Source organism: Dreissena polymorpha, chromosome 5 (assembly GCF_020536995.1).
Source record: "Dreissena polymorpha isolate Duluth1 chromosome 5, UMN_Dpol_1.0, whole genome shotgun sequence".
NCBI lineage: Eukaryota > Metazoa > Mollusca > Bivalvia > Myida > Dreissenidae > Dreissena > Dreissena polymorpha.
The window spans coordinates 23789623-23809281 of NC_068359.1; the positions used below are offsets into that span (position 1 = coordinate 23789623).

Genomic DNA, 19659 nt, shown 5'->3' on the forward strand with positions numbered 1-19659 from the left:
GACCATGGGCCCGTCCATCACACAAGTTCACACCTGTCAAACAGAACAGGAAGCGAAACCACTCGTCCCCAGTTCATGGATCCGCGAAGAAGGTAAAGGAGGATGTTGCTTGTGAAAGTTCTTCTAGCGATAAAATGAGCTCCCTGTCTGAGCCGGTGTCCAATGAACTTCATCCAGTTAACTCTGATCTCAAGGCCCTATTATCAAAGCTCTCTACTGACATATGTGCCATGAATGTCTCGATAAACAATCGTATTGATCAACTTGAAAGTTCCATAGAGCAAAAGTTGACCCATAAATTTGCACAACTGTTGGACAAGAGAGTTAACATTGAGCTGGGTCATATTAAGACGAATGTGCAAGAGCAACTTGACTCATTTAAGGAGAAAATTACTGAAGAGTTACAAGAAGTCAGTGAAAAGTGTTCCTCAGTCACGGCTGCAGCTGGCGGACCCAGTGGTGGTCAGGATATCTCAAAGAATTTGGTAATTCGTGGCCTTCCCTATCATGAGGGAGAAAATCTGAACAGTAAAGTGATATCTATGTTCAAAGACGTAATGAAATGTAATGTGCAAGTATGCAACACACAGAGAAAGACAAGTGCTAACAGTTCCAAGCCGGGTGTTGTTATTGCTACCATGCAGTCACAAGAAGATAGGCAGAAAGTGTTGAAAAACAAGTCAAAGCTGAACGAAAGCAGAACTTATTCTGATGTTTACATCCAGTGCGATCAATCGCGAGAAGAGCGTTTGATGATGAGTAACTTTAGAACCTTAGTTGGCGCAATGAATGCCGAGGGGGTGAGTGTTCGAGGGAATCGTGTGGTGCGAAACAGGCCAATGTCGAGTGATGACAGGCAGAACCAAGGAACTAGTCATTCACAGGGTGATGGCTCACAGCGCAACACTGGGTGGAATGGTCCTCGTGGTGCTCCTCGACGCGGTGGGTCTTCTGGGCGTGGTACCAACAGTGATCGGGGATGGCAAAGAGCACAGCAGAACAGAGGAAGACGAGGAGGAGACAATTATTAGTTAAAAACAGGCTTTTGGAATGTTCATGGTTGGAGCAGTTCGAGCTCTAGTGACAATTTTATTTTACGTGAACAATGTATTAAGCATTTGAACCTTGATTTAATTGGGATTGCTGAGTCCCATTTAAAGAACTCTAATAGTATTGATGTTTCTGATTATACATGGTTTGGTAATAATCGTAAAAATATTCATGTGAATGCAAGAACTGGTTCTGGTGGAGTTGGGTTTTTGGTCCGTACCCTTGTCAAAAAAGTGAGCAAAATCCGGTTATAACCCAGTTTTAAACTGGGTTTAACCCTGCGGTATTGGCACCGAGCTAAAAGCGAGTCTTTTAAACACACTTTTTGCTTACCGACTTGGTTTTATCTGAGTTGAATCTTGGTTTAACTCGCTTAAAGCCAACATAGTGGGTTTTTTAACCGTCTTAAGTGGGTTTAAAGTGAGTTTTCTTCAGGCAGCTGTGTTTAACTCTGCGGTATTTGCACTGTGCTAAAAGCGGGTTTTTCAGACACGCTTTTAGCTTACCGACTGGGTTTTTTAGCTTACCGACTTGGTTTTTTCTGAGTTAAATCTTGGTTTAACTCGCTTTAAACCAACATAGTGGGTTTTTTAACCATCTCAAGTGGGTTTAAAGTGAGTATGATTTTCTACAAGTTGGTTTTTTGAGGTTTTTTAAACATGCTTAGACCAACTGTCTGTGGAGTTGGTTTTAAGTGGGTAAAAAGTGTGTTTTTATGTGAGCTATAAGCAGGCTAAACACGGTTTTTAAGTGAGCAAAAAGTGAGCTGAAAGCACGCCTTTCTTAGTTTTTTTCACAGTGAAAACATGCTTTTAACTCGCTTTAAACCTAGTTATTAACAGTATTTTATCTGTGAAGAAAACAAAAGCAATTTGTGGGTTTGGGTAAGTTGATTTTTGTGGGTTTTAACAGTGTTTAAGTGAGTTTTTTTTAAGAAAGTAGGTTTTTTGTGAGCCTTTTGTGGGATTTTGCAGTGTGAAAAAAAATAATTTTGGACTGATATATTCTAGAAAAAATGGTTTTTGTGAAGCTATTACAACAGTTCATTATAAGCCCCATGTGGTTAAAAGGGAAAAAAACACAATGTGTACGAAAATTATGTTTATATGACAAAAATAGTACACCGCAAATTAATACAAACAGATTATTTTTACAATACATTATACAATAATAGACATTTATGGAAGATTTTAAAGCAAAAGGTTGACCGCAGTGGACCACTGCGGGTGGAGTATTTAGACCGCAGCTGCTGCAGAGACCTGGATCTCAGCTGTTGGAGGTACCTGAACCGCAGTGGAATGAGGAACCTTGATTTCAGCGTATGGAGGGACCTTGACGGCATACGGTGTTGGGACCTGCACAGCAGCCACTGGAGAGACCTTGAATGCTAGGGGACCTGGACAGCAGCCAGTGCAGGGACCTAGACCTGATCTTGGCGGGTGGAGGGACCTGGAAAGCAGCTGGTAGAGAGACCTGGAAAGCAGGCGCTGGAGCTACATGTACCATTGATGCTGCTTGTGTCCTTCTCCTCTTGAGCATCTCTTACGCCAGTTGATCTGCAATGGATTAATACCATATCACTTTCAAAAGGGCAAGGCATTCTTCAAACATGTTGATTGGTTATGTTTTCGTTCCACTTAACTATGAAATATTGCTGTTATGGTTATCTTGTTGTCTAAATAATAATAAATTTAAGTTATTTGCTTGTTGTTTTTGTTTGTTTATTTTTGAAATTTTAATCCCGTGATCACATGTGACTCAGCACTTTTCATCAATTATTAAAAGAAATTGCGTTTGGTAGAAAATGCAGTTTGAAAATGTACCAAGATGCGTAATCTCATTTGGCTGTGTGGTCTGGTCAGGTGGCATTGTAAATGCAATAACCTGTATAGTTTACCTCTCAACAAATCGAGCTTTCTTGGTCAAGGACAGGACGAGGTTTTCCCACTCTTGTTCCCCTCAAGTTTGCCAGCTTGTGCAGGGTAAAAACCAGGTATAAAAGTCCATACATCAGGCAGGCGATGATGCACGTTCTTTCCAAAGGATCTTCCCATCAATGTCAATTTTGCCTTGTGGCAAGAGTTTAACCTTCAAAATTAAAATATATAAGTTCTAATTAAGTATGAGGGAAAGAAATCCGATCAGTAATAACCAGAAATAGCTATAAATAAAATTTAAGATAACAATAACCATGAAACAAAACCATAATTATTCACTGTACACAACATTTACACTTTTTCATGTGTAACTTTATCTATTTTTGCTTCAAATTGTGTTGTTTTTCCTTTAAATTGCAATACAATAACTTATCCATTTACATTTCCTAGTGACAAAACATAAATATGATAATGATCAAAATTAATTCAATAAACTAAATAAAAAAAGGAATGAAGAAATGACAATACAAACCTGTTAAGACTGTTCTTCTGTATTCCAAAAAAAACAACATGCAGTTCAACCTCCTTTCCAACCAACTTATTGTTGATTTTCACATTGCAGTAAAAACACATTGTTTTCATCACACAATACTTCATGCTGACAGAATTTCAAGACATTTTACACTACCATTATAAGTCTTTCACTTCTTTATATTAATGTTGCTGAATTAAATTTAGCTCAATATTCAATTGCTGACACCAGCTTGTTTTTCAAAAGTTGTTGTTTTCTTCCTAGCCAATCAAAAGCCTCATATCTCATTCCACACAGTCTTATCTCTAGGCAAACCCCATCAGTAGCCTTATCTACCCCTAGATAATCAGTACTCTGTTTAGCTCTGAATGCCTGACAGATTGTTATCTGTTTATTGTTTGTGGTGTGAAATAAGGGTGTTTTTAGGTATTGTCTTGTTATTTTGTTAACAGTTTATGTAACACAGGTCATGTTTGGCATTTTATTATTTTATTGCAAATTAAGAAAAAGGATATGATGGTATCATATGAAAATATCAAAATCTTGCATAACTTATGTACAAAAATAAATAGATTATTTCCAAAATAATGTTTCCAATACCATAATTATTTAAATATGCAGATTTAATAAGTAAATACTGTTTTAAACAAATATAAACAATCATATAAGATTGTTTAAAAAAAAATATTAAGACATAAAACAATCATAAGATATTGTTTATAATAAAAACAAACATAAAGAAAAAATTCAAAGTGAAACACAAACTCTTTCATTTTCATGTATAAAACTAAGCTTGACCATTGTTATAGTTTTGTCAGTGATACTTGTTGTCCATCTGTGAACCTGTGATGTTCTGAAAGAGCCATTTTCATCCAATATTCCCTAAAAATTATGGGGAGCACACAAATGTACAATAGGGACAATGGCAAACAAGCTGTAAAAAAGCCCCTTTACAATTGACTTGTATTATTTATGGCTATAAACATCAAACAAAGACCCAGTTGAAGAATTATTGTTTCATTGATGAGTTATATTAATAAACAAAAGACCAACTTGTTGAAAAGTGTGTTAAAGTGAGTCTTTAAGCCTCGTTGCAGCTCTCAACTTATTTACAAAAAGACCAAGTTAAACTCGCTTAAACCCACTTCTGTTTATAAAAAGACCAACTTCTGTTGTAAAAGACTCGCTTATAAAACAAAAAGACACACTTAAACACACATAAACCAACTCAAAAATAAAAAGGCTCACTTTTGACACACACAAAACCGACTTCTTACAGAAAAAAACTCGCTTAAACACACATCTTTTTAAAATAACCAACTTTAAACTCAGTTAAGCACAGTTTAGCGCACATAAAACTCACTTTTATTAGCAAAAGCCAACTTCCGCTAAGAAAAACTCAGAAAAAACACAGTTTTATGTTGGTTTAAGTGTGTTTTGGTATGAAAGTGGGTTATTTTTTGACAAGGGTAACAGTGTTCTAGATGTTTTTGATGTATCTATTTTAAATGACTCCACAGATGGTATATTATGGCTGAAATTTGTACACAAAAATGATAACTTTTGCTTTTTACCATGTGTTTGTTATCTTCCTCCAGAAAACTCTGCTAGGCATGTAGATGCAACTGCCTTTTTTGACACAATACTTGTAAACTTATATGAATATCAAAACCTAGGTCTGCCTTTTATTTGTGGAGACTTTAATAGTCGTTGTGGCGATTTGGAGGACTTCATAGCAGGTGTTGATAATATTATTGAGAGAGATGTGATAGACTTTAAAACAAACAAATATGGAGATCTTTTTATTGATTTTTTAATTAACTGCAATTTTTGCATGTTAAATGGACGTAATACAGTCCATAATGATTACACGTCAATTTCTGTAAAGGGTCAATCAGTTGTAGATTATTGCATAGTACCTTATGAAAACTTGTCATTATATAGTCAGTTCTATGTGCATACAGTTGTTGATGTTATGAACAGTATTGAATTGCAGGATAGTATTGCTCCAACATGTGTCCCTGACCACTCTATTCTCACCTGGGTTATGGAAATTGAATCCACTGACTTGGAATTTGCTACAGATAAGACTGGGTCAGTACAAAGTACAGATAAATTTGATTGCTCCAGAATTCCTAATGATTTTCTGCTAAACCAAGTTCTGGTAGGTCAGATTAACGACTGTATTTCTTACCTTGAACAGGGTTACAGAACACAATCAGACATAGATCAGGCATTTGGAGATTGGTGTGGTATTGTACGGGATGAAATGTATGATAAACTTCCGTTCAAAACAATTATTCATGATTCCTGTAGAAGAATTTTAAGCGCAGGTCTGGTAAGCCATGGTGGAGTAATGAATTAAGTAGTCTATGGTCAGATATGTGCAAAAAAGAGAAGTTATGGTTAAGATGTAACAATAAGCATTTAAAAGTTCAGCTTAAGACTGACTATATAAGGTCTAGGAGGTTTTTTGATAGAGCGGTACAAAAGGCCAAAAGACATTACTGGTTTTCTACACAGTCTAGATTATCTAACTTAGCTTCTGATAATGATGTAGAGTTTTGGAAGACTATTGGAACTTGTGGTGTTGGCCAGGAACGTAAGAAGGGTATTCCTCTTGAAGTTGTGTTAGACAATGGGACAGTTTCTTCAAAATTGGAGGATGTGTTGTTGAGATGGAAGAATGACTTTGCAAATCTTTTGAATCAATCTGTTAATTCAAATGTCGGCCAGCATACAAGTAGTTTTGATAATGTGTACCATGAGGAGTTGGATAGACCTTTTTCAGTTTTTGAGGTGAAAGCAGCTATTGACCGAGCCAAGTTGAATAAAGCGACGGGCATTGACCAAATTCCTAATGAAGTTCTTAAGAATGACATGTCTGTCTCCTTTTTGCATTCTTTATTCTGTGTATGTTATGAAACTGGTATGGTCCCATCAATGTGGGGTAAGAATATCATAAACCCTATCCCTAAGTCGAGCACTGCTGATAAGAGAGATCCTTTACAATATCGTGGTATTAGTTTGGCTTGTACTATGTATAAATTGTAATTAAGTATTTTGAACCATAGGCTGTCAAGCTGGTCAGAACTTAATGATAAAATAGAGGATGAACAGAACGGCTTTCGCAAAAAGCGCAGCACTTTAGATCATATCTCTGCACTGACCAATATTATAGATGTTCGCAAGAAGTTACATAAATCTACGTTTTGTTCATTTATTGATTTTAGACGTGCGTACGACGGTATTGAGCGGAATTTACTCTGGCAGAGGTTGAATAGTATAGGTGTCCCAACAAAAATGTTAGATGCAATCAAATCCTTGTATGCGTCGGTCTCCTCTTGTGTTCGTATAAATAGCCATTATACTGATTGGTTTGCAGTTACCACTGGTTTACGGCAAGGTTGTTCGTTGTCACCGTTGCTATTTAATCTCTTCCTTAATGACTTATCTGTGCAGATTAAGGCGGTTGGTAAAGGTGTTTTGATTGAAGACGAGCCAGTTTGTATATTGTGCTATGCAGATGACCTTGTGTTGATTGCGGAAAACGAGCAAGATTTGCAATGCATGTTAGATGTATTAAGCCAATGGTGTACCTCGAATAGTATGGTGGTCAATGCAAATAAAAGTAACATTGTGCATTTCAGGCCAAACTCTGTGCCCAGATCTGAATTCAACTTCAAATGTGGTGTTCATGGATTAACTTATGTTGACAAATACTCCTATTTAGGTTTATTACTATCAGAACATTTGGACTTTAGTATTTCTGCCAAATCTGTTGCACAGAGTGCTAGTAGAGCACTTGGCTTACTTATTGCTAGATATAAAAGTATGGGTGGTATGTCATTTGCAGTTTATAGCAAGATGTACAATTCTACAGTGTGGCCAGTTATCTCATATGCATCAGCTATATGGGGCATACGGACATATGCATGTATAAATGCTGTTGAAAATAGGGCCCTACGCTTCTTTATGGGTGTTGGTAAATATACTCCATCAGCTGCATTAGCCGGTGATATGGGATGGCAACCACCTCTAGTTAAACAGTACAAACATGTTTGTAATTTGTGGCATAGATTTGGTAGTATGAATATGAACCGGGTCAATAGGAAGGTTTTTCAGTGGACTGTTAATACTGCTGGAGTTAAGTGTAAGAACTGGGTGTTCAGTGTGAAAATGATGTTTAAAGATTTGAATCTTGAAGAATTCTGTATTTATCCAGCTACTGTGTCTAAACAAACTTTTAGTGACAAGGTTGATAGTGCTATGTTCTGTAAGTTTAAAAGTGATTGGAAAGATACTGTATTACAACCAAATGCAATAAGAGGGAATGGCAGAAACAAGCTAAGAACCTATTGTCAATTCAAGAATGAATATTGTACAGAAGAGTATTGTAAGATGATATTACCATATAGACATCGTTCTGCTTTTGCTAAATTTAGATGTGGGGTAGCCCCAATTACCCGGGTGTACATTGTCCAGGGTAATCATGGAACTTAGGCTGGAAATCCATGGTATAACATGGAATTCCATGGAAATCCCTGGAATTTGAAACAGTTTCCAGGGTTTTCCAGGGTTTTGTTCTAGAAATGTCCATGAAACGTGGACTTTTTTTCCAAGCATTTTCCAGCCTTGGATGGAAAAGCATGGAAAAGGAATGGAAAACGCTGGATTTAGGCTGGATAACCATGGAAAATATTTCCAGATAGCATGGAAAGTGGAACATAGAATTTTTTAAGCATGGAAAAGACTCTTTACATTTTCAGCTGACCCTGGAAAAAACTTAGACTTTATAAGAGGAGAAAATAACTTATAAAAATGCAACACATTTTATTCAAAGTAAATCAGAGTTCAACAATTTACACAACATATGAATAAAACATAAAACAATGTGCATAGTTTGGGCAGAAAAAGTAGTAGTTATAGTAGTAGTAGTAGTGGTAGAAGTACCGGTAGTAATGCTGAGGCTGGCAGTAGAATATGTTGTAGGAGTAGAAGTAAAAGTGGTTGTTGTATAAGTTGTATAAGCAGTTAAACTACTGATAATTATACTATTTGTGCAAATTTAAGTGACAGTAGCAGTAGTAGCAGTTATTATTGTGTTGTTGTTATAGCATTTACAGGAATAGTAGCAGTAACGGTAGCAATAGTAGTATAAATAATAATAACAATACTAGTAGCAGCAGTAGTAGTAGTAGTTAAGGAAGTAGCATTAGCAGCAGCAGCAGCAGTAGTAGTAGAAGTAGTAGTAGTAGAAGTAGTAGTAGAAGAAGTAGCAGCAGCAGCAGTAGTAGCAGTAGCAGCATCAGCAGCATCAGTAGCAGTAGTAGTAGCAGTAGTAGTAGCAATAGTAGTTGAAGTACTAGTAGTAGTAGTAGTAGTAGTAGTAGTAGTAGTAGTAGTAGTAGTAGTAGTAGTAGTAGTAGTGGTAGTAGTAGTAGTAGTAGTAGTAACAGCAGCAGCAGCAGCAGTAGTAGTAGTAGTAGTCGCTGCAGCAGGAGTTGTAGTAGTAGTAGTAGCAGCAGCAGCATCAGTAGTAGTAGCAGCAGCAGCAGCAGGAGTAGTAGCAGCAGTAGCAGCAGCAGTTGCAGTAGTAGTAGTAGTAGTTGAAGCACTAGTAGAAGTTGAAGCAGTAGTAGTAGTAGTAGCAGTAGTAGCAGCAGTAGTAGTAGTAGTAATAGTAGTAGTAGTAGAAGTAGTAGTAGTAGTAGTAGTATAAGTAGAAGTAGCAGTAGTAGTAGTATAAGTAGAAGTAGCAGCAGTAGTAGTAGTAGTAGTAGTAGTAGTAGTAGTAGTAGTAGTAGTTGTTGTTGTTGTTGTTGTGGCTGTTGTAATAGTAGTAGTAGTTTTGCAGAAGTAGTAGTAGTAGTAGTAGTAGTACTAGTAGTAGAAGTAATAGTAGTAACTTTCAAAGCAATGTCTACAAGTTTAAATTCTTTAACCCTGTTCAAGGTGTATACACACTCAATATTTAACTACAGTCCATGTTTGCAATTAACAAACTATCTGATAAACCTGTGTGTGAGTCCGATATGTCTGCTGCTAATCTATTGGTTATAAAATATCACAGCCTTTTCTGATTGGCTGAGTTCAAATACAGAAAGTTTACCTGTTAGATTGAAATTCTGGCGTATTGTAGAAAATTTGCAGGTTAATCTTGTTGTTAAAATGAAGTTAATGTAATGTTCACAAACAGTAGAGTTAATGAGTTTTTCCATTAACAAGAATTTCTTAAAATAATAATGTATGGATATCATTTGGAAAGTGACATGAAATGTTGTTAAAAAGTGATGCATACAAGTGTTTCAGAAGTCTGTCTAGGAATAGAACAACAACTGAAGGTTTGTGCTTTTCATTATTTCTAAATATTCCTTTAAATTTATTCTTCTTATGTCATCATTGTAGACCTTTTTTATGTGACATTTTAGGTAAAAGTATGGCAAATATAGAAGTTTAAAAGCAGCTGTCACACACATTTTCACTAAGTGCAGTTTGCAGCTTGATAAAGGAAGTCCTATGTGGAGATATTAATAAGCTTGAATGTAGTATCGGAAGTTTATAATGCATGGCTAGGGAACTGAGGCTAAGGGAGTTATGTGCTGTGCATGATGAGAACTCAATGCTCATTAATGCTGTTAATGTTTATAAATAAATTAATTAAACCAATAGCATTGTTTTTTAGGGTTCACTGTGCATTTTCATACCAATAGAATTACACATCATTCTAATTATAGCAATAATAAATTTGTACTAATCATACCTACAAATTTTGTTATGCTATGCTTTGTGATGTATTAACTTCATTGTAAGTTATTATTTAAAGACAATTTTACTAAATATTTAAAACAATACTTGAATTATTTTCTATATACATTTTCATTATGTGCTTTAACTGTAGCTGACCAGTTGATGGAAGATACTGCAGAGTTTGGCAGGGAAATAACCCAAGACAGCAAAGCGGCTCTTTTGGCGCATTTACCAAGAGGACTAACATGGCCACAAATTCATGGTAAATATTGTTATGCCCCGGGCTCATATAAGTAATTAAGTGTTAACCACCTGAAAGTATTTTGTCTTTTTGGTATCCAATATTTTGGTCTAGTTTCAATTACAGGTTATTTTTATATGAATTAGCAAATTAGCATATCTTTCATATAGCTATATCTGAATATAAAATTCCTATATATGTTTGAGTTTCCAGATACATGCTAGTGTACCCCGTTTTGGGGCATTTAAGAAAACAACAATATAAATTTCAAAATAAAAGAGAGTCATATAAAAATATAAGTTAAATCACCAATTTATTCACTTGAAAGTTTCAGTTTTCCTGTGTGGTTGCCTGTTTGCAAGTAGATTAAAGCCCGCTTGCAAACTTTAAGAGAATAAATTTCAGTAAATGGAAAAGAAATAATTGCTAACTACTTAGGATCGTAAATGTTCGCTCAAATACAAAAAAGCCAGATGTACCGAATTGAGCAGTGATATGAAATATCTAAAATAGATTAAAATATGAATGAGCATTGAAGTATAGATATTCAATCATATGATTGCTGCACATTTACTTTTACAGATGAATGTAAAAAACTTATGACTTTCTTGTAATATTGTTTGCTTTGTTTTTCTTTCAGAGATCATGCAGGAGCCGTACAGTATAACAGCAGTACAAGTTCTATAAAAGATCCACGACCTACTGAAGCCCAGCTAATTTACAAAAAAGTTTTTAAAAACTGTAATTTTATCCCACCTGGGTACTTATAATTTACTAAGCTGCCTTCACAAGTTTTTGACTTGCAATTATATTTTAAACTGTCACTTGGAAAGTAATACATGTACATGCATTATGTTCTGAATTTCTTTGAACAATAAAATTATATAAAAGTATTTTAATGAAATTGAGCACCTAAATTGCATTAAAGTGAAAGTAGCTGAGAAAAATAGTATCCATGTGCTCATGGGCAGCTACATATATTGTGACAAACATGAAGTAGCTAAAATAACTTAAATTTTTCATTTTGTTTCTTGTATATCGTTTGTACAGGGTTCGTGAATTGTTACTGTATATTACTTGACTTGCTTGTATTTTGTTACTTTGAATACATGTTGTTAAGGTTGCATTATACTTTTTAACTTTTAAAGTAGCGCCTGTTCTGTTATGTAAGGGCCTGATTTATGATAATGGACCTAGAGGCTTTGTAAGCATGTATTAAACAACACTTGTTTGATCTGAATAATTTGTTAAATAAATGTAACACAATTTGTAATCTGATGTTATATTTTGATGAATAATATATAATTGTGAACAAAATAATACATCGAAGAAACTAAGGCATTATGTTGATTTTTTGTTTTGTTTTAATCTAACCTTAAATTATGATTTATTTAAGCTGTGAGTATTGTATTCATTTAATACATGAATATTGTTTTTAGACCAGAAATTTCTTTTTCTATTCAGTGACCATGGTAAACGCTGGACAATTTTCCATGTTATACCAGGCATCCATGGAATATTAAACAAAGAAAAACCCTGGAACATTTTCCAGGGTTTTCCAGCCAGCATGGAAAAAATACCGTCCGAATACTCCATGTAATCTGGAAAACCCTGGAAAAAAATCCATGGTTTTCCATGGTTTTCCAGATTACATGGAGTATTCGGACGGTATTTATTCCATGCTGGCTGGAAAACCCTGGAAATTGTTCCATGGTAATTATTCCAGGGAGCCTCGAAAACCATGGAAACTATTCCAGGCTATTTCCACATACCATGGACAATTTTCCACCCTTTTTTTTTAAATATTGACGCTGGAAAAGGCTGGAAACTTAGTCCGAATACTCCAGCCTCATATTTTCCATGGATTTCCATGGAAAACCCTGGACAAAGTACACCCGGGTATGTTGGAAATTGGGCGTTATGCTAATGTGCCTGTTGAAAATAGATTCTGCCCTAATTGTACAACTTGTGTTGAATCAGAAACTCATGTTATGCTATACTGTCCACTTTATTCTGATATCAGGACCTCTCTTTTTGAAAAATGTCATACCATTACTGATTTTAACTCTATGTCAGATATAGAAAAGATGGTAGTTTTATTCTCCAACAAATTATTGATAAGAGATACTGCCAAAGCCTGCTATAATATTTTAATGACCAGAAATGCTTATTTGTATAGATAGGTTACACATTCTATATGGCATTTTAGTTTTTAGATTTTATCAATTATTTGTAGATAACATAAACAAACTACATTTTTGTACAATAAGGGAATAGGACCTTTGATTGTTGCTTTAAATTATTCCAACATGACACTCTGGAAGTAAATATCTTAACTAATACTTTTAAATTCTACACACAGGTTTCATGAGATTATTTTTATATTGAAACTATCAAAGGTCTCAATATTCCACTTATGCAATATTGTTTTATTGTTTTATAATCCATGTTTTATAATTTTAACATATTTGGTTAACTTTTAACTGATGCATAGTAATTGTGTTCTTGACTACTGTTATGTCTCTTATAAATCCATTATATGATTGGCACTGTAATTGATATGAATACTTTTATTGTTGTATATACTTGTACAGTGATGAGACAGAAATAAAGATAGAATATACAAATAATACACTTCATGGTCAAAGTAAATTTTTTAAAGCGCATTAATACACTTGAGTGCATTTCCAGTCATTCAAATAATACACATTACAGAATTAAAAGCAAATTATTTAAGCACATTAATACACTTGAGTGCATTTCCAGTCATGCAAAAAATACACTTCATTGAGTATTCAAAGTGAATTTTTGTAAGCGCATTAATACACTTGAGTGCATTTCCACTGATACAAATAATACACCTTACAAAATTGAAAGTGAATTTTTTTAAGCGCATTAATACACTTTAGTGCATTCCCGGTGATACAAATAATACACCTTACAATATTAAAAGTGAATTTTTAAGCGCATTAATACACTTGAGTGCATTTTCAGTCATACAAATGATACACTTTTTGAAGTGTCGGAAGTGAATTTTTTAAGCGCATTATACGCTCAAGTGTACTTTTCATCACTTCAAATTAATATGCTTAAAAATTAACCAAATATAAAAAAATCCCAGCATTTTGAAGTCAGCATTCATTCTTTAAATGAATGGTTAGTGTAAACACATACATAAAAAACAAAAGGTACAATTCAATAGATAAATACACACTTTTATTAGAATGTTAAACCTTAAAAAACAAAAACAAATGTTACATATCTACATAAAAGAGAGGATTCAAACGGGCTATTGCCTATCTGGAATTAACAATTGAAAATATCAAGCTCATACCAGTGATTTTTCTCCCTTCTGATTATCGGTAACTGATTAACAGCCAAATACAGGTGGTTTCCACTTCAAAAATATTAAAGATTTCCCCTCATTAAGCTGAAATGTTTTCCCTATCATTTACTAGATTTTTATATATTACATTAATTCCAAATCCCTTTTTAATATGGACATTCTGGATCCAAATATATGATAAATGAACAGTATTCATGAAATTTATATAAATCTATACCTTATTATTAAGATCTTCCTTTTTTTGTTCATTATTGCGCTAAAACATGCCCTTCTGAGAGCCAGTACGTACAGGTTGTTTTGAATTTCCAAAGAAATTCACTGCATACATTCTGACAATATTTAGCAGCTTAGCCCCTGTCACTATATTTGTTGTTATGCACTGTTCCTTACAAAGAATGCATTCATAAACAACCCTTTATAGAGCACTTCACCAGCTGATCAGGTCTGAATACTACTGTCATGGTCTGCGAGGCGCTTCTCGTGCATGATCTCATTTGACATCAGGTCCTGAAAGATATTTTATAATGTAAGTGTTAAATATTGCTGTTATGGTAATCTTGTTCAACAGTTGCTATAAATATCATAAATTTAAATCAAAACAAGTTTGTTGGCTTGTTGTTTTTGTTTGTTTATTTTTGCAATTTTAATCTCGTGATCACATGTGACTTAACGCTTTTCATAAATAATTTAAAGAAATTATGTTTGATAGAAAATACTGTTAATAAATGTACTAATATATGTGGTCTCCTTTGGCTGTGTGGACTGGTCGGAAGTGTGACGTCTTTGAATTGCAATAACCTTTATTATATAGTTTTACCTCTCAACAAATCCATCTTTTCTTGGTCAAGGACAAGCTACAGGGCACGGTTTCCCACTTCTGTTCCCCTCAAGTTGGCCTGGTATACATGTCCATACATCAGGTAGTCCCCTTTTTGCTCCCTTTTTTGGCAGGTGATGATGCACATTCTGTCCAATGGATCTTCCGATCAATGTAAATTTCACCTTGGGGTTTAACCTTCAAATATAAAATATTAAAGTTCTGATTAAATATGGGGGAAAGAAATCTGTTCATTAATGACAAGAAATAGGTATAAATAAATTTTAAGATGACAATAACCATAAAATACAGCCATAATAATTCAAATGGTGTTTTTTTCCTTAAAATTGCATTACATTTACTCATCCAGTTACATTTCCCAGTGACAATACATAAATATGATAATGATCATAATTAGTTTAATTAAAAAGAGATGCAGAAATGAAAATACAAACCTGTTACAGCTGTTCTTCAGCATTCCAAAAAAACAAAAACGGCAGTTGTTGATCACTTTAACCACCCACTTTGAATCTTCTTTGCAACAAACTTATTGTTGATTTACACATTGTAGTAAATACACATTGTTTTCATCACACAATAGTTCATGTGCTGAAAGAATTTCAAGACATTTGACACTAGAATTAATGTTGCTGAATTATACCTAAAAATTTAGCTCAATTTAAGTTGCTGAAACCAAAGTGTTTACAAAAATAACTTCCTGTGCTCCAAATAACTTGCTGTGCTCCAACCAATCAAAAGTGGTTTGTTTTCAAATAGATGGTCCCAGAACCAATCAAAATTCTATAAACACCCCTTTGTTTTGGCTAGATGGAGCACTGATAGGGATTAGTGTTTATGATGCTAATTGATCTCTTATCTGATCCTGATCTTATCTGATATTTATTGAATAATACACAGCACACTTAGCATATTATATGTAATTGTGAATATTTCAATATAACATACTGAATGGTGTTATGAAATAAATATAATATTATAAATATTATTTAAATTGTCTTTTAAAATGTATGTTAATAGTCAATGTGGTAGACATTAATTGAATTGGGGTTAAATATCAGTGTAAGAAAGTTCAAATACTTGTTTTTTATGTTGTGAAGATATAATTGATTCTGGCGAGCCCACATAATTTTTTTGACACTTTCAATATTTTTAATTATTTACCCACAGCCTGATTTAGTTGTACTTTTCCCTTTAAAAGCTGCTCTACTGATTCACATATTTTATGAGCAGACAAATTGTAATAATAAGACCATAAACATTATGTGAAGATAAAAAAGAATTCAGTACAATCCTCCTATTAAACACTATATCTCTGTCCTTTAACTTTAGTTATTTGCTATAGTGTTGCTCTTTTTTATGAAGATGCACTAAAACTACACTTGTACAGAAAGAATATTTTTTTTGCAAATCAGAAGATACACTAATATGCACAAAAAATGCACTTCATTGAAAAAATGCACTTATTATATAAAAAGATGCACTTTGTCTACAGAAGATACACTTAAAGTACAGTAAAATACACTTAAAGATAATGAAAATACAGAAAAAATGCACTTTAGTGCACTTAATTATGAAAAAAATGCAGAAAAAATACACTTTTCGGTAAAAATGCAGAAAAAATACACTTTTTAAAGCGTATTTTGTTAAAAAGTGTATTTTATTTTGAGAAGGGCGAGTGACGATGAAGATAAGATGTACAACAACTTTGAGGAATTTCAAGATGAGTTGGGAAAATGAGGTCCTGATGTATGAATTAGATCAATTGGAAAGAACCGAAATGGAGGACGAACAGAAAAGGAAGAAGGGAGAAAAAGTAAAGAAAGAAGACAAAGTGAAGAAGGGAGAAGAAGAGCAGAAAAGGAAGAAAGAAGAAGAAATGAAAGAACAAAAGAAGAAGGAAGAAAAAGTAAAGGAAGAAGAAATGAAAGAACAAAAGAAGAAGGAAGAAAAAGTAAAGAAGGAAGAAGAGCAGAAAAGGAATAAGGAGGAAGAAATGAAAGAAGAACAGAAGAAGAAAGAAGAAAAAGTAAAGAAGAAAGAAAAGCAGAAAAGGAAGGAGGAAGAAATGAAAGAAGAACAGAAGAAGAAGGAAGAAAAAATAAAGGAAGAAGAGCAAAAAAGGAAGGAGGAAGAAATGAAAGAAGACCAGAAGAAGGAAGAAAAAGTAAAGCAGAAAGAAGAGCGGAAGAAGAAAGAAGAAGAAACAAAAGACGAACAGAAGAAGAAAGAAGACAAAGTAAAGAAGGAAGAAGAGGAGCAGAAAAATAAAACTGAGGAGATAATAAAAGAAGAAGAGCGAAAAAGAAAGAATGGAGAAAAGAAGAAAGAAGAAAAAGCTATGAATGGAGAAGAACAGAAAAATAAGGAAGAAGAAAGATCTATGAAAGGAAAAGAAGAACAGAAGAAGATGAAGGAAGAAATGATAAAAGACATTGATGGAGACAAATTGACAAACAGAGGAAAGAAGAGAAAAAATGAACAAGTAGACATTCCTTAAAAGAAAAAAAACAAAACAGGTATGACAGACGACGAGATGAAATCGCTGGACAATGCGCAGTCAAAATTACAGGAACTTTTCAATCGGCCAAGGACCCTGATTGCAGAGAATGTGGAGTCGAGCAGCTTCGTAGAAGACGGGTATCTTTACGAAGTAAAGACATTTAGTAGAAAGTACAAACTTTAAGTTAACAAAGTTGTGAATAAAATGGACTGTTAATTGTTGGTTAGACAATATTATAATTATAGGTATGTATTGCTCTTATTTCAAATGTATATGTATGAAACTAATTATAGGTTAATTTTATTTTTTTAAATATAAATTCATAGTTCATCAAACATAATATATGAATATCTCTGATAAACATAAAGTTAATTGCTTTGTTTTGTTTATCTTGAATGTATGTGTCATATTGACATAGTCTATATTCAATTTATTATAATGTTGTTCTGGTGTATTAGAACAGTCACATTTGTCATACAGTGTAAGGTAAGATTATATTAATATATGCTGTACAACAAATATATGTTGTACATCTCATGAAAGTATTTGTCATAACAATATTTTATGTGTGTATGTTTTATCATAACAGAATCAATGTTTTGCCAGAAAGTTATTTCGTTCATGTAATAAGTAATATCATAAATATTGACAAATTTGTATTGTGACATTTATTCAAAACACATTTTTCGGTCATAATAATTTATGTTATTAAAGTAATATACTTACCTTGTAACTTTTGTATGGTCCGAAAGAATTGGGACAATTGTTAGAAAGGTGAGGGTACTGCCGTTACCCCACCCATTTTATTATACAAAGCGTAACGTAAACAAACACTCGTTATTAAATTAAAATGCTTATTATTAAAATAACTTGTTATTTACAATATGCATAAACATCACATTTATATATTTCAACCGATGGCTATTGCTTAACTTGCGTTTTTGTCATTGTATTTGTATAATATTGTTGTTAACGCTTGCATCTCATTCATTAATTAAATCCGCCATTTCATATAATGTTTATTGGTAGATATTTTTACTTTAACGGTCGTCATGTGTCACTGACGTCACTGCCAAAAAAGTATAAATAGCGGTTTCGAAAATAAACAAGTTTCAGTTTTGGAATATTGATTTGAAAAGTAAACATCTGGTCAAGATAAATTATTTAACATTATTATTAAACAAGAAACAGATTATTATAAACTAACTACAGAATAAGATGCAGGTACGGATATTTTATTGTTGATTGTACATGATATTTAAGAATATACGTTTTGTTATATTTGAAATAATAATGAAACTGAAATTGAAAGTAAAAGTAGAAACTTTGAATTAACTCTTTGTTTTCTTCGTTATACAGCATAACAGTATTTTGAATGGTTTTGAATTCATTTGATTCTGTAGATGCATTCTTTGTACTATTTCTTGTTTTAATAGAGGTTAACTAATATCAAGTAATATTGCTTATTTTAATAGATGTTTATTTAAATCAAGTAAACTCATTGAGAGGCTAAAAAGCCCCATGGTTTAAAAGCCACCATAAGTTGAAATATTTCTTCAAACTTCTTCTTAAATACAACACATTTATTGTTCGGCGTAAGCTGTATTAAGCCAGCTTTTCACCTTAGCCTGACCTTTGTTAGCGTCCAATAGAATTCAAATAAAACTTCCCTAATTGACTGCATTGGCTGATTTGAGAATACGACCAGAACATTGGAAACATGTCCGCGTCTTTGTAACACTGTTTTACTGCGTGTTCAGCATGAAACAATTTTATATCTAATGAAAAGGCTTAATAGATAGAACAGTTTTACACTCAATCTCGACATCAATACAGTTTGTGCGTCCACCTTTTATTTTCAGAAGATTTTCAGCGCGAGAACGTTTGCACTTAAAGGCTATGTTTTCATATTTAACTTCCATATTCCTGTCAACATGTTAACATGTTAAAGTATAGAGAGCAGTGGAAGCGAAGACTCACTTTAATGCAATGCATTTCAACTCGCGAGGTACATCATCGGGTCAATTTGCGGCCACTGTGAGTGAATGTCAGAGTTTACGTACAGGTCATCGCTGCGTCTCTACCCTATGTGCTGATCGGAGTTCGCGGCCAGGAAAATAATTGTTACATAATAAAGACGCTATAGCGTGAACTAGGTGAACTGGAATTTTCTTTAGACCAGACAGATGTTAAATGAAGATATCCAGCGATATCATATGGTATGTCAATAATAGATTCTTAATGTGTTTTACAACAATACCATGATAAATATTATTTTTAAATAATTTAACAAGAATTATGCCATCATATTGACTAATGAATTAAGCATGAGCGCATTGATTCTCGATACTGTTAATAATCGAAGCAACGCCAGACAAACCACTAAAACAGGTTTGTTCGAAGAACGCGCGTATAAATATTTAAAATATGTACAAATACTTCGCGTGTGGCCAGTTGACTCATATGTTTTAATTTCACTTCCATTCATCTTTTGGTTTTCTGTTTTGTATCGATGCGTTTATGAC

General features: G+C 33.7%; 1 protein-coding gene and 2 long non-coding RNA genes across 3 annotated transcripts; 2 read left to right on the top strand and 1 right to left on the bottom strand.

The window, feature by feature from the left end:
- Positions 1 to 2138: 2138 nt before the first annotated feature.
- Positions 2139 to 3463, bottom strand: LOC127832515 (uncharacterized). Its single transcript, XR_008026941.1, has 2 exons — positions 2948 to 3463; positions 2139 to 2606 (listed from the first exon to the last, which is right to left on the bottom strand). It is a non-coding gene; the product is annotated as an uncharacterized LOC127832515 (long non-coding RNA).
- Positions 3464 to 10164: 6701 nt separating this feature from the next.
- Positions 10165 to 11718, top strand: LOC127831036 (uncharacterized). The gene is made up of 2 exons (XR_008026373.1): positions 10165 to 10471; positions 11091 to 11718. It is a non-coding gene; the product is annotated as an uncharacterized LOC127831036 (long non-coding RNA).
- Positions 11719 to 16354: 4636 nt separating this feature from the next.
- Positions 16355 to 17131, top strand: LOC127831104 (uncharacterized). Its single transcript, XM_052356094.1, has one exon. It carries the CDS (start codon positions 16355 to 16357, stop codon positions 17129 to 17131), a length of 777 nt encoding a protein of 258 aa, XP_052212054.1.
- Positions 17132 to 19659: the final 2528 nt, after the last annotated feature.